This window comes from Xiphophorus hellerii, chromosome 5, assembly GCF_003331165.1.
Source record: "Xiphophorus hellerii strain 12219 chromosome 5, Xiphophorus_hellerii-4.1, whole genome shotgun sequence".
NCBI lineage: Eukaryota > Metazoa > Chordata > Actinopteri > Cyprinodontiformes > Poeciliidae > Xiphophorus > Xiphophorus hellerii.
Window position 1 is genome coordinate 13,506,276 of NC_045676.1, and position 13,114 is coordinate 13,519,389.

Genomic DNA, 13,114 nt, shown 5'->3' on the forward strand with positions numbered 1-13,114 from the left:
GTTTTTCCTACTGTGCTGAAGTAGTCGAGCACATTCTCATTTACTTCAAACATTTAAGCTAAACGGAGACGAGATGATTCACTTCTGTCTGCTTGCAGTTTCACACGCTGTGGCATCACTCTTGAACGCAGGTTTTTAGTAATAGACATGATAATTAATATATCGAACTGTTCCCCCCCATACTAAATAACACCGAAATTAGCTTCTTTTATTTATTTTTTCCTGTAGATTACGTCAGAACGTTTGATTAGCTCAGATACCTGGGGGTGTTGTGGCCGCAGTGAATCATCTTGACCAGCGTGACTCTCTGACGCTGTCACAGACCCCGGCCTGCCGACGTGGCGGGGCGGAAGAAGAGCCGCTGGCTGGCTGGCACCAAACGGGTGAGCTGTAGCTGCTGTCTCTTTCTGGGAAAACAAAACACTGTTTGTGCTTTTTTTTGTTGTAGAATTTAATATATTTACCTTTTTCTGCAGGACGTTGACTTACAATTAAATAAACAATTACGGTAGTTGTCACTGAGATTACGTCTCAAAAGAGTTACTAGTTTTGAGAAAGGTACTTTTTGAATGACTCAGAAATACTTTGTAACAATAACATTTGTTTCCACATTTTTCTCGCGTTGCTGTTAAAGTTGTCATGCTGCAGTTGTAATGTAATGTAATCCGTGTTATAAGTAGCTTTATCTTCTTTCATGTTTGCATTTATTCACAACATCTCAATGATAATTTCACCCCCTTCTTGGTGTATAGATAGCCACATGACTTATTTTACCTGTTTAAACACCACTTCGTTATACTTATTGCTTCAGGAAACATTATGTGTTTATTTAAACAGTTTGACATGCCCTTTATTATTCTAGTTGTAATGAAGCTATGTATTAATGCAGTTAACTACCGTATTATATTCAGTGTGTAGAACTTAGCGCGAATAGTCAGTTGCTTAGTAACTTTTTGTATTCTGCAAACAAATAGAGATTATGTTGAAAATGTTGGGTGATAATAATAAAAATGCGAGTATACTTTTTCCTGCTGATCACTAGATGGCGACGTGGTTCCCTGTATGTACACTGGCTATTTAAAGCTATTAAAACTTTTTCACATTTTTCATGGTACAGCCACAAACTTTCATCCAGTTCATTGGGATTTAATGTGATAGACCACAACAAGGTATTATATGACTCCTAAGTGGAAGTAAAATAATAGCTGGTTTTTCAAATATTTTACAAATATAAATCTGAAAAGTGTAACGTGCATTTGTATTCAGTCCTTCCCTGTTATAACCTTATATAAGTTTTTAATTAGATATAAGTCTGTGCTTTGACTGGTCCATTCTAAAGCATGATAAGCTATTCCATTGTGCCCTGCTGTATGTTTAGGTCCTGCTCCCCTGCCGGAAAGTGAATCTCCACATTGGTCACAAGACATTAGCATAACAGGTTTCCTTCTAAGATTGTCTTGTATTTACCTCCAGCCATTAACTCTTCCCAGCATACCCACCTCCAAGACATAATGCTGCCACCACCGTGGATCATGGTGAAGACGGTTTGCTCATGGTGATATGCAGTGTTAGTTTTCTGTTTTAGTATCTTTCATGTGGTTCAAAAAGTTCAAGCAGCTTCTTTCTTATGTTTGCAATGTCCTCTACGTAGCTTGTGATAAACTGGCAGCCTGAAGCATACAACTGTTCACTGTCAACAGATTTTTCCGCCTGGACTGAAGACATTTGCAGCTCCTCTAGAGTTACCATGGACCGCTTGGTTAATTCTCTGATTAATGCTTTTTGTCTCCTCATCCAATCTGTCAGTCTTGGTGGACGGCCATGTGTTAGTAGTTTTGTAGTTGTGTAAATTTTCAAAATATGGACTGACTTGTAAAGGTGGCATTGGAGTTTATTTTTTGGCATGGGAGTAAATGGTACTGAATACAAATGCACATCACATGACATGGTAGCGTTTTTCCTACTTGACTATTATGAAAGGTTTAAGGGGTATTAATATTCTTGTAGGCACTGTAAGTAATAATTACTTAATAGAAAACTACAAGTCAGCGTCATTAACAACAACTTTAAATTGTGGTTCTTGCTAAATGCCACTGCTGTGCAGGTTTGTTATCCTAATCTCACATTTTAATATTTGGATTGTGAGTTTACGACGTACATAAAGAGTCATAAATAGATTAGATTATATCTGTTGCTCGTCTCAAAGGATCTTCCCTCTTCCAGGTCACCATGTCTCAGGCTGCCCCCTCTGATGCAGAGCCTTGCACAGACAGCGGACCTCCGTCTGGACCTGCTCCCCTCACTGATCCCGGCCCTCATCAGGGTGAATCAGCACTCCGTGATCATCCGACGGCTCCGCTGCCGCCTTCTCTCAACGCAGAGAGCACAGACTTCCATCATGAAGCTCAGCAGACTGCCGTGGAAGACACTACGACCAAACCTGAAACATCTGAGGGTCTGTCAGAGCCTCCTGCTGGGAATCAGGTGGTTGAATGTGACCAAGCAGTGAGCCTGGAGCCAGATCCAGAGAGCTTGGAGGAAGAGGAGAAGGTTTGTGGTGAAGGTTTCCATACATGCTGTTGTAGCTTCTTAAAACACAACACTTTAAAGAAAGCAAAATAACTGTACAGTAATACTTGGAGTTTCTACCTTCCTTCTTGCCACTGATCTTTGGATTCAGTCTCAGTCGCTGTAAAGTTAATTTAATTAAAGTGTTAAAAGCTTCATATTTTCAGCATTTCTAAACCAAAGCTTTTACAACCCTATCTAACAATGAAGCTTGTTAAACAGTGTTTTTCTACTGCTGTGCTGTGTATAATTGTGTGTCCTCATGTGTGCAGGTGTCGGTCCAGCAGAAAGACCAGGGCTGGGGAGGCTGGAGTACTTGGGGAAAATCTCTTCTGAGCAGTGCCACCTCCACCGTTGGTACGTTTTCCTGCTCCTCAGCTTCTTCTCCCTCACTTCTGTTTCTTCTTCTGTCCCACAAATTTATTTTTGCCTTTTGTTTTTGTTTGTTTCTAAGGACTTAAATTTCTCATTCACGTCACCATCTAAAAAATGTTCAACTTTCTGACTGGTATTAGGAACTGTTCAATTGTATAAATTTTTAGACCTTGTGGAAAAACCTCGGCTCCATTTGAAGAAAAGTAACCCCACAGCATGATGCTTCCTATACCATGCATGGCTGGTATTGTGGTGTTTCTTAGGTGATGTTCAGTGTTGTTTTTGTGCCAAACTTTGAACTGTAGCCAATAGTCTATTAGTTTCATTAGATCATAATACCTCCTCTCAAAGATGTAGCCAAACCCAGATGTATTTTTATGGAGGAAAACAACTCTAACATGTAGTGAACTCCATTGTCACATTTTGTTACCTTCCTAAAATAACGGCCTAAGTCATTTTTTTGCCAAGCGTGATTCGGGAAATAAAAATTCCACCCTTTATATTGCCAAAAAATAAAAAAAACACTTTTGGCAAAAACTGATTATTTTAGGAAGGTGACAATTTAGAAAGCCACATAAATTCCTGCAGCTCCTTCAGAAATGCTGTTGGTCGCTGCACAGCCTCCCTGACCAGTTTTGGAGAAATGTCCCGTTTTTGTAATATCAAGTTCCCTTATAATTTTCTCCTCTCTCCTGGTCTTGCTATATATTGAAATTTGTGTCTTAGAAATGCTACACACCTTAAACTAGATTAAATAATTTTCACTTAGAATTTCCCAAACGTTGACACTGAGATTATTATTTAATCATGCAACTGGAATTTGCCTTGTTTATTTTAAATGTAATTTTCAAAAAAAAGTCTTCCAAAAGCAATTATTAAGTTTGATTGTGTGCTGCTCCACCTGATTCTCAGAGCTGGCAAAGCAATATGTTGTCAAAAATAACATTATAAACTAAACCACTGGAGATGAAAGAAAGTCTGTTTGTCCTCATTTGTCCCTTGCTTCAGGACACAGCCTGAGCTCCGTTAAAGTGAAGGCAGGTGAGGCTCTTCGTCTCCACAGGACCTCGGTAGGGGAGGAGGCGCTAGAAGAGGAGGACGAGGGAGCAGGGGAGAGGAAAGAGGGAGCAGATCCTGACAGAGCCAGCTTAGAGGAGTCAGCCCCTGCGAGTGCTGCCCCTTCTGCTGCACCCAGTAGGGGAGTTTTCTCCACAATCACACATGCTGTACAGAACACTGTGAGTGAATAGACACACTTCAAAATCTGATATGTAGGTATTCACTTTGGTTAGGAAACTACAATAGTCAAACATAATAAATCTAATTTAAAAACATAAGCTGTCCCTTTAGTGAACTTTTCCCTCTGTCTTCAAGGGTAAGTCGGTCATCAGTGGAGGACTGGATGCCTTGGAGTTCATCGGGAAGAAGACCATGAATGTTCTGGCTGAGAGTGATCCAGGTTTTAAAAAGACCAAGACTCTGATGGAAAAGACCGCATCTCTGAGTCAGGTTTGCAGCCATATAATTATCTGGACCCATAGAAAAGTAAAGAAGTTTCCCAGCCTGAGGAGAAACTATGGGGATTCAGGGATGTTTTTGTAGTTTTACCAAGGTGACCCCTTTGTGCTGAAGTTCTGACGTGACTTTGATTCTTCAGATGTTGAGGGAAGCCAAGGAAAAGGAGCGCGCACGTCTCAGCAACCAGCCGCTGAGTGAGCCCACAGCTCACTACGGCATTCTCTTTGATGACTACCAGGGCTTGTCCCACCTCGAGGCCCTGGAGATCCTGTCCAATGAGAGCGAGGCCAAAGTAAAGACCACTTTTCAGGAGAAAAAGTCATGTCGCAAACACATTCTGTTTCCACGCTGAGCGCTTAAAGTGCTGCATCTCTCTTTAGGTCCAAGCATTCCTCTCTTTCCTCACGGAGGAAGAGCAGGAGGAGGTGAAGAAGGAGCTGATTTTCATTAAAGAGATATTCATAAAGCAAGAAGAAGAAGAGGATGAGGAGAAAGCAGGAGGAGAGACGAAGGATAATGGTGATCTAAGTTCCCAAATACACTGTTCCACCCCCATATGTGAGTGATCCAGAGCAGCCGGAGGTAGAGGCGGACTCTGAGCGCTGACCCAGGATCAGGCAGTCTTTCATTTTTTATTGCAGACTTCTTGAACAGAGGAGAGGCACATGAAAGTTTTAGCATATTTTTGTTTCATAAAACATCATCATCAAAACTCCCAAAAGCTGCATCCTCCTTAGAAACACTACACATCTTAAACTAGATTAAACCATTTTAATCTAGTTTAAGATTAAAATGATTTAAAGACATTGTGCCATCATCATTGCAACAGTGCAATGTAGAGTGTCTTCATACACCTTTACAAAAACATTAAATAAAATAATTTTGGATAATAAAAAATATGTAATTTTTTAAAAGTTGTTAAATATTATTTACAATATTTCCCTAATCATTATGGCATCATAATAATTAGAATAAATAACTTAAAAGTTGTGTAAACACCTGATAGTAAGTTAATATTCAATGGCATTTTCATAATTTCACGCTGAATTTAAAAAGCTGTCAAATTGTGAGAAGATTTTCTTAAAGCCATTTCCTGGCTTGCAACGATAAGCACACACACCTGCTTTACTGGAAAGACATGTTCTCTCATCTTTCCCATTTTGTAGCGTGACTAAGAAAATAAAATCTCTGATAGACTTGAAAATTGAAGTAACTTTTAGTCACATTTTATCTTAGAATTGTTGGGGTTTGTCTGTAACAGTGGCATCAATGATTTATTTCTTAAAGGACAATATGTGTTGAACTTTTTGGTTGAGCTTATGCCACTGCAATAACAGATTAATTTATTTACATTTTACTTATTTAATCTATTACACATCTTTACCGTTTTTTTTCTTAGGTAAACTAAATAATCTGGCCTAAGTAAGTATATGGCCATCTATAGCTCTCAGTAATGTGTTTTTTACTCCAAACATTTCTGTTTAAAGTGAAAGTTACACTTTTTCTGTTTGACCTCATACAGTCACACACTTATATTACAAATATCTACTAAAACTTCAATAGTTTTATGCATTGCAGTGTTTTCTCGTAGAAATGTAATTGAAAAAGAAGGTGATTTTTGTGAAGCAGCAAAATTATCTTCCATGTTCAAAAGAGCTAAAAAAAAGCTCAATTTCCTATTAGAATCCTTGTTAGCATATTTTTTCCTGATTAGGTTAAAATTCTCCTTGAATGGACCTTGAGTGTTGATGCAATGCCAGGTTTCAGTCTTATCATATACCACCAGCCTGGCATCCTTTTAATGTTTTAAAGGTCTGAGATGTGTGACGAGCCCCTTCAGGCGGTGTCACAGCTGTGCACAGTTCAGAGTGGGCACCTGGAGGGCTATACATGCACACGCTGCCTGATCCAGTGTCAGTGTTCTGGGGCTGGCGACAGATTCACGTTCACCGTCTTAAGGAAAGATGACAGCAATCAGATCCAGACTCTGAATGTGCATGTTCGCTGAGCATCTTCCGATCCCATCGTAATTTTAGCACAGAAAGTGAAATTAATTCAGCATGCAAACAAGAATCAACTCTCAGGTGAAAACATGTTAATCCCAGCATGAAGAAATCAAAGCATCAATCCCAGAGTTTGGGGAGCTGCATGTTTCATGTATCACCTTAATGTTTTGCTGTGTAAATCTAAACGTGTTGAAATGAGTGTCTGTGTTTTGTCAGCTGCCGACGGTGAGGAGTTTGTTAGCGTTCTGACTGAGCTGCTGTTTGAACTTCATGTTGCCGCGACTCCAGACAAACTCAACAAGGTGACGCAAACATGCATACATCTTCACTTTTAGTCGTATTCACACGTATGTATCTGCAGGGCTATCAGTATTTGTTAGAAAGTTTATTGGCTTTAATGATGAGTAAATCAATTAGTCTGGGGATTTTGAGTAAAGTTCAAATCTCTGATATCAAGACACAAACACAGGATTAGCATGGCCGTATTGCACCATTCATTTGAAAATAGTTTTAAGTAAATAACCCTCCTGCTTGACCTTATGACCTGATAGTGTAGCATACACAACTTGATCTCAAGCTCAGCCAGTTTGACTCGGATTCTTTAAACATGTTGATGTTAAACATGTCTGCTCGGATTAAGAGTCACTCACCTCGGCATTATGCTTTTTTGGAGTCTCTTGTTGATTCAGCTAATTATTTGGCCATTATGTGGCGATCAAAGGTTGTTTAAAGCTCCTGGAGCTTCCAGCCCAAGATGGTCAGGTGGTCAGTTCATTTTTGTTTCAAAATGAAACACATGTTTTAGATAAACAAACAGACGGTGCCATTTCAGAAAAATCCGACACCAGGTTAAGAAACAAAGAATTTAGTAATAATTTACAATAAAACTAAGTTGTTTAAACTTTAAAATCTTTTGAGAAGTTTAAACATGTGATTTACATAAATGTTTTATTAAATGTTTGTGAAATTTCATGAAATGTCTAAATGTGTGTGAGAAATGTAGTCTGAATTTATTGTTAGATATAGAAACAAGACTAAGTTTTATATTTTAGGGCTTCTTTCTTTGCCCTATTCTATTTCATTTACTCAGTTTTAGCAATTGTTCATGATATGTTGACATGAAATTGTTAATCTGCTATTACCTTTAAAAATTATTTTAAATTTTGAAGTGTGCCCTATGTTCTTGTGGTTTCCCGAAATACACGTTTTGATTAGGGCAGTTACCCAGAGTGGCATTAGAAAAGGGGTGCATGAACGTACTTATATATACTTATTTTTAATCTGGTATACTGACAAATAAATATGATTTATTTGTCAGTTTCATGTTGAAGACGTTTTCCAGTGCTTTAATGAGGAATTGTTGCCCCCATGAGTGAGTGCTGCTGAAAAAAGGGAGATTATGCTCCGTACTTTGTGTAGGACTCATATTTTATTCTGCCCTCAAATCTCAATTGATTTCCCGTGTTTTCTTTGGGGGGGGTTTCGGTTTGGGGTAGCAGAAGAACAAGAACCACCACTAGAAACACTTCAGACATTATTCCACAAGGCAACAAGTGTGTGATCCTCATCACACAGATACTCGGAAATACAAGGATGACTGCTAAATATTAGCTAAAGCCATTTTGAGGAATGTTGTTCTCAAACCAGAGCAAATACACATTTATCTACAACCCTAATGACATCCTGCTGCAGGCATTGTGGAAAAATAAAGTACCCTCCTTCAAAGATCCTTTGCATAATCCATGTTCTCTTTTATAGACAGGCATTAAGGTACAATCGTGTTCATGCATCTCATTAGCATCCATCACTCGGTGATTTCTCGGCACGCAGAGCTGATGGGTGGTAATTATGCATCTGCAGGCTCGTATGAGAGCCCATGAATGGGCGAACAAAGTGGAGCAGCCAGGAGGAGTAACGTTTTCCGGAGAAAGCGCAGAGGATCAGAAGGATGATGGCCATAACAAAGAAGAAGAGAAGAAGAAAGATGAAGAGGAGCTTGAGGACAAGAAGAGTGATGGGGAAGAAAAGGAAAAGGAGCGTGACCTCCGATCTGTCGAGGTGAAGTCCTCTTAACATTAAGATTTTAATGCTGAAGCTTTCCTCCCAGCTGTCACAGCCTAATTTATTTTGAGTCGCTCTTTCAGAAAGGAAGATAAATGATATTTATCCTCCTTTATGCAGGCCATCTACCTGTCATCAGTGGGTAGTCTGGCAGAAGTGACGGCGCGCAGTATCGAACAGCTCCACAAGGTGGCAGAGCTCATCCTTCATGGTCAGGAGCAGGAGAAGCCAGCCAGGGACCAGGCACAAATCCTCACCAAGTACGAGTGGATGAGTGGGAGCGCAACTATCTTTGTTTTTGGTCTTTAGATTTAGACTGTAGGAATGGGAGCGTTACTACAAAGAATTAAAATCTGTGTTATTGCTTTGCTTATTGTCTGGGTGTACCAGGATATATATATTTTTTTGCTAAATAACAATTTATGTTTTTTTTCTATTCCAGGTTGACATGTGCCATGTGTAAGGAGGTCGATTGCTTGACCAAGCGGTTCTCTGGTACTCTTCTTCTAGTTGGGGTAGGTGGGAGTTTGTGTTTGGTTTGGACTTTTGTCATTGTTACTTACAGGCCTGCTGAGGAGTTTACCCACCCCTCATTACAAGAGGTGTGGCAAAACATAAAAATCACATCTCTGTACATACATCAGTTTTAAAGTCACAATTCGGTATCTGTTGCACTTGAATGCACCATCAAAGTGTAGCTGTTGGGAAATGTCCTCTCACTGGAGGGCATCCGCCTGATGTTTGGTAGCTGCTGATGTTCTATGAGGCATTTTTGGCTGGTTGAAAGCTGCAGACATCTGGATTTGGACTTCAGTTTTCCTCTGGTGATGTTTACATTTGACTTATAATCCTTCTAGGTGAGTAATTAGCCTAGAGTGTGTTATTTATTAAAAACATTTGTCACACTCTGTTCTGTCTGTACACGTTCATGCCAAATCTAAAGGGTTTTACCGCAGATTTTGGTACTTTTAATTGTAAGATTTTAGTGATTCATTTCAACCATTCTTTTTGCTGGATGGTTTAATGTTGATCAATTTTAAAAGCTTCACCATGACTCCTTCTAACTTTTGTCTCACCACTGTAAGGTGTTGGGCTTGTCCATATGGAAAATATTATTCTTGAAGGTGTTAATTTTTAGCTCACTTTTTGTTCTGTATCCTATCAGTACATGCCAAAGAAAGACTTGGTTCACTGAGGTCACTGATGATGCTGTTCCAGGAGTATTTAGTTTATGATGGGCTTGAGCCTCAGTGGTTTCTGGGATGCTTCTTAAGCGCTCTGACCAATTTCTTTCTACTGAAGGTGGCTGTTTGCGTCAGATTCTTGAAACTTGAACACTACTCAACAAGGATGCCAGACACACATCAAAACTGGTTTTAATTTGGTTTGACTGAGCAGGAAAGCATTAAGCTTCTGATATGGCCTTGACCACAAGACCATATCAGACTTAAAAGCTGACTCATTGTCAATAAACCAACAAATTCAAATGAGCTCTACCAGTACTTCCAATAAAAATGGTCAAATACCCTGCCCGAGTTATGCCTGCATATTTTTGTGCCTGTATGTGTAATTTTGAGCAAGTGGATTAGAAAAAATTAAAAGTAAATTCAAACTTGTGTGGTCTTTGAAAATAATTGGAATTTGTTGCATAATCAGGCTTTATTGAAAAACGAATGACTCAAATTTATCATTTAGGTTCATGACTCTCCCAGTTATCCATAAACAGATCAGAATTACCGTCTTTGTATCTATTCTCGTGTTTTGCATCCATACAAAGAACATACAAAATACCCTGGAGACAACATGACGATTGCTTGATTTATCGGTCTTGCAATCTCATCTGTTTTGCTGTTTTTCTTTCAGCCACAAAGGAAAGCAGAAGAGTTGAATCCACTTGTAGACAGCGTCCTGCAGGAGGTGAGATTTGCTTTCTTAGCAGTTTTAATAAAAACCAAATCCGTCACAGTCTTAGGCGCCCGGCATCTGATAGAAGATGACACCTCACAATAAAGTTGAGGGTTTATAGCGCTGATATGAGACAAAGGTGACTGCTGCTGGCATGGAGCTACTGAGCTTTTGTGTCTGTGCTGCTTCAAACACATGACTCATGATAAAATTATGCTGAAACTCTATGCATCTTCACCATTTATCTGAGGCTGATCTGCAAATATGACATGACTGTTGGAAAATAAACAGGGATTTTTCAATACTGATCTGCTCAGTTCATTTTTCATGTGCTATTATGAACTTACACACCGAACACTGAAGTTTGACTGCAAGAGTTTGTGTTTGTATAATCCCTGTTCTTACAGACATTTCCAAAATCCTGCTGTGAAAAGGGATTTCACCCTAATTTCAACTAAGTAATGAAAAAAGGGGGAAAACTAGAGTCAGTTCTTTTTTTACTATTGCCAATATAATCTGCTTTTAAGAATATAGCTTTAAAGAGGCTTAAATAAGATGGGTTTGGTACTGTAATCCTGTTCATACTGAACAAAAATACATTAACACATATTAGATCAAGAACCTTTGGACCTATCGGATTTTCTTTTAATACAGTCATTGGCTAAATAAACAAACGTAGGATCTGTTTTATGTATTTTACTGGCACTTTGCATCCTTCCTAATCCTATACTAGTGTTCTTTTTCTTTTTCTCTTTTTGCTGCATTCCGAGCTCTTTCTGATTGATGGCGGTGGTGGTGAAGTATAAAAAGAATCTTGTCTCGTCTCTGCAGGGGACCAACAGCACCAACTACATCCATAATGCATTTCAGCTGCTGCTGCCAGTCCTGCAGATCTCCCACATCCAGAGCCAGCACCGCCAAGCTGCTGCAGAGCCAGCAGCACAGCCGCAGCACTGACACCCTCAGTGCACCTGCTTGTGTTAATGTACAGTTGTAAAGTAAAGCGCAGGGCTTTTATGTGCCATAAAGCAGGAGATACCTTAGTGGGAGAATAAACGTTCCTAAAGGAAGCAGATAAATGGACTAATAACATACAACAATGACACAGATGTGTTTATCCGCTTCTTATTTAATAAAGCAACCTGTTATGCTGATAAAATGCTTTTAAGCTCAGTGAAGACCAGTTAATGAGGAACAACCAGCAGTGTGACCATAGATGAAGTCCTGCTGTGGCTCTGGCCTCTCCCTGTACACAGATGACACTTTTCTCACTGTTTAACCCTTTCATGCATGAATTATGATCCTTTGTGTCAGAATTTTTTTTCCATTTTTAAAAATTTTTTTCTTAAGGCATAAAAAAGGTAGGAAATTTTTTTTGTAAAAATAATTTTTTTATTATTTTTTATTTTTATGTGATCAATTGTAATTTTGTCCAAATACAAAGTTGTTATTTGAAAAATACATCAGTAGTATTGTTCCTTAGGGGTTATCTGATGTCACAATATTTTTTTTACTTGCAAGAGTCGTCTACAGTAGAAGGAGGGACCGGGTCGGTTCTCATGCTTTTTTGTCTGTCGGCCATATTGTATTTAACAAAAATAATTTCTTGCATTTGCAGCTGATGGCCAGTAGTTGATGGTATATTTTATACCATGCATTAGTGTCCACTTCAGTGGTCTGTGTGCATTTATAACATAAAAATCCACAGGAAGCACAAGAAAATGGCTTTTAGATAGCTGTCCACTGTAGTGACCACTATGCATGAAAGGGTTAAGTTTACTACATGTATAAAATGTGCTTCTGCGGTAAAGTACATGAACTTCTCTCACTAAGAGCTGATGCTGCCCTACAGCTTGTGTTGACTGTAATTAAACAGAATGCACAATAGATTAATTCATCTTAAAACAAGAACAAAACAAGGGACAACAGGCACAAAGGAAATAGGTAAAAACATAATGCTCTGATTGTGGAGTGATCATTTTCTAATTTTAACACTATTGCATCAAAGAATTAGCTTTTTGTTCCCATGTCTCTACTGAATCGTTGGAAGAAGGGTTCCCCTGCTGCGGTAACATTTTATTTTATTTTTTTTAAATAATAAAAAATCAGGTGCATCTATGCAAAAGCTGAAAATTATAAAGCATTCTGAAGAAAGGTGATTTCCATTCATATCAATCATTCTTCATAATACTCACATTTATAGAAAAAGACATGAATAGAGAAGTAAACCGTAACTGTTTTCCTCTGGATTGAAACTAAAGATTAGCATTATTGAAAATTTACATTATATTTGTCATGCTGCCTTTTTGTTTCTCTGTTAAATTATATGTGAAGCAACACTACCTTGAGTTTTGTTAACAGTTATGCTTGGTTCCCATATTATATCCATTGAATGTTTAAAAAAAGACTAAATGTTTATTGTATTATGTTTTGGTCCTGCTGCAAATAAAAACGTGTTAACATCACTGGGAACTGTTTTTGACAGAAATAAACAATAATCCTGATTAAAAATGGAGCTGAACCTGCTTAGCATAAGTAAACAGAGGGACATCTAACGCAACTGAAGTAAGTGAACAAATCATGCAAATGATGCAAAACACAATATAGTGTGATCAAAAATCCTCAGAGAATAATGCATTATTGATTAAAATTATATGCGAGTTTTTAGCATTTTTAATGAT

At 38.5% G+C, this 13,114-nt stretch overlaps 1 protein-coding gene across 3 annotated transcripts; it reads left to right on the forward strand.

Annotated features, from left to right (window-relative positions):
* The first annotated feature begins 259 nt into the window (after positions 1–259).
* On the forward strand, positions 260–12,898 carry fam114a1 (family with sequence similarity 114 member A1). 3 transcript variants are annotated; one of them, XM_032562243.1, is made up of 14 exons: positions 260–383; positions 2,224–2,550; positions 2,841–2,925; positions 3,952–4,181; positions 4,318–4,452; positions 4,601–4,753; positions 4,842–5,019; positions 6,684–6,769; positions 8,328–8,525; positions 8,649–8,788; positions 8,971–9,043; positions 10,392–10,445; positions 11,265–11,706; positions 12,202–12,898. In XM_032562243.1, exons 2-13 carry the CDS (start codon positions 2,230–2,232, stop codon positions 11,388–11,390), a joined length of 1,779 nt encoding a protein of 592 aa, XP_032418134.1. In that variant the 5' UTR covers positions 260–383; positions 2,224–2,229; the 3' UTR covers positions 11,391–11,706; positions 12,202–12,898. The 3 variants fall into 3 exon arrangements, with proteins under 3 accessions (XP_032418134.1, XP_032418136.1, XP_032418135.1); XM_032562245.1 differs by having other exon boundaries at positions 4,842–4,980; XM_032562244.1 differs by lacking the exon at positions 260–383 and adding an exon at positions 444–558.
* The last annotated feature ends 216 nt before the right edge of the window (positions 12,899–13,114 follow it).

Bases quoted from the DNA above. Each gene is read 5' to 3' on its own strand.
- fam114a1 (XM_032562243.1), top strand. From the start codon at position 2,230: ATGTCTCAGGCTGCCCCCTCTGATGCAGAGCCTTGCACAGACAGCGGA. The intron at 4,182-4,317 runs GTGAGTGAATAG...TCTGTCTTCAAG, and splicing joins CACATGCTGTACAGAACACT to GGTAAGTCGGTCATCAGTGG. The intron at 6,770-8,327 runs GTGACGCAAACA...ATGCATCTGCAG, and splicing joins CTCCAGACAAACTCAACAAG to GCTCGTATGAGAGCCCATGA.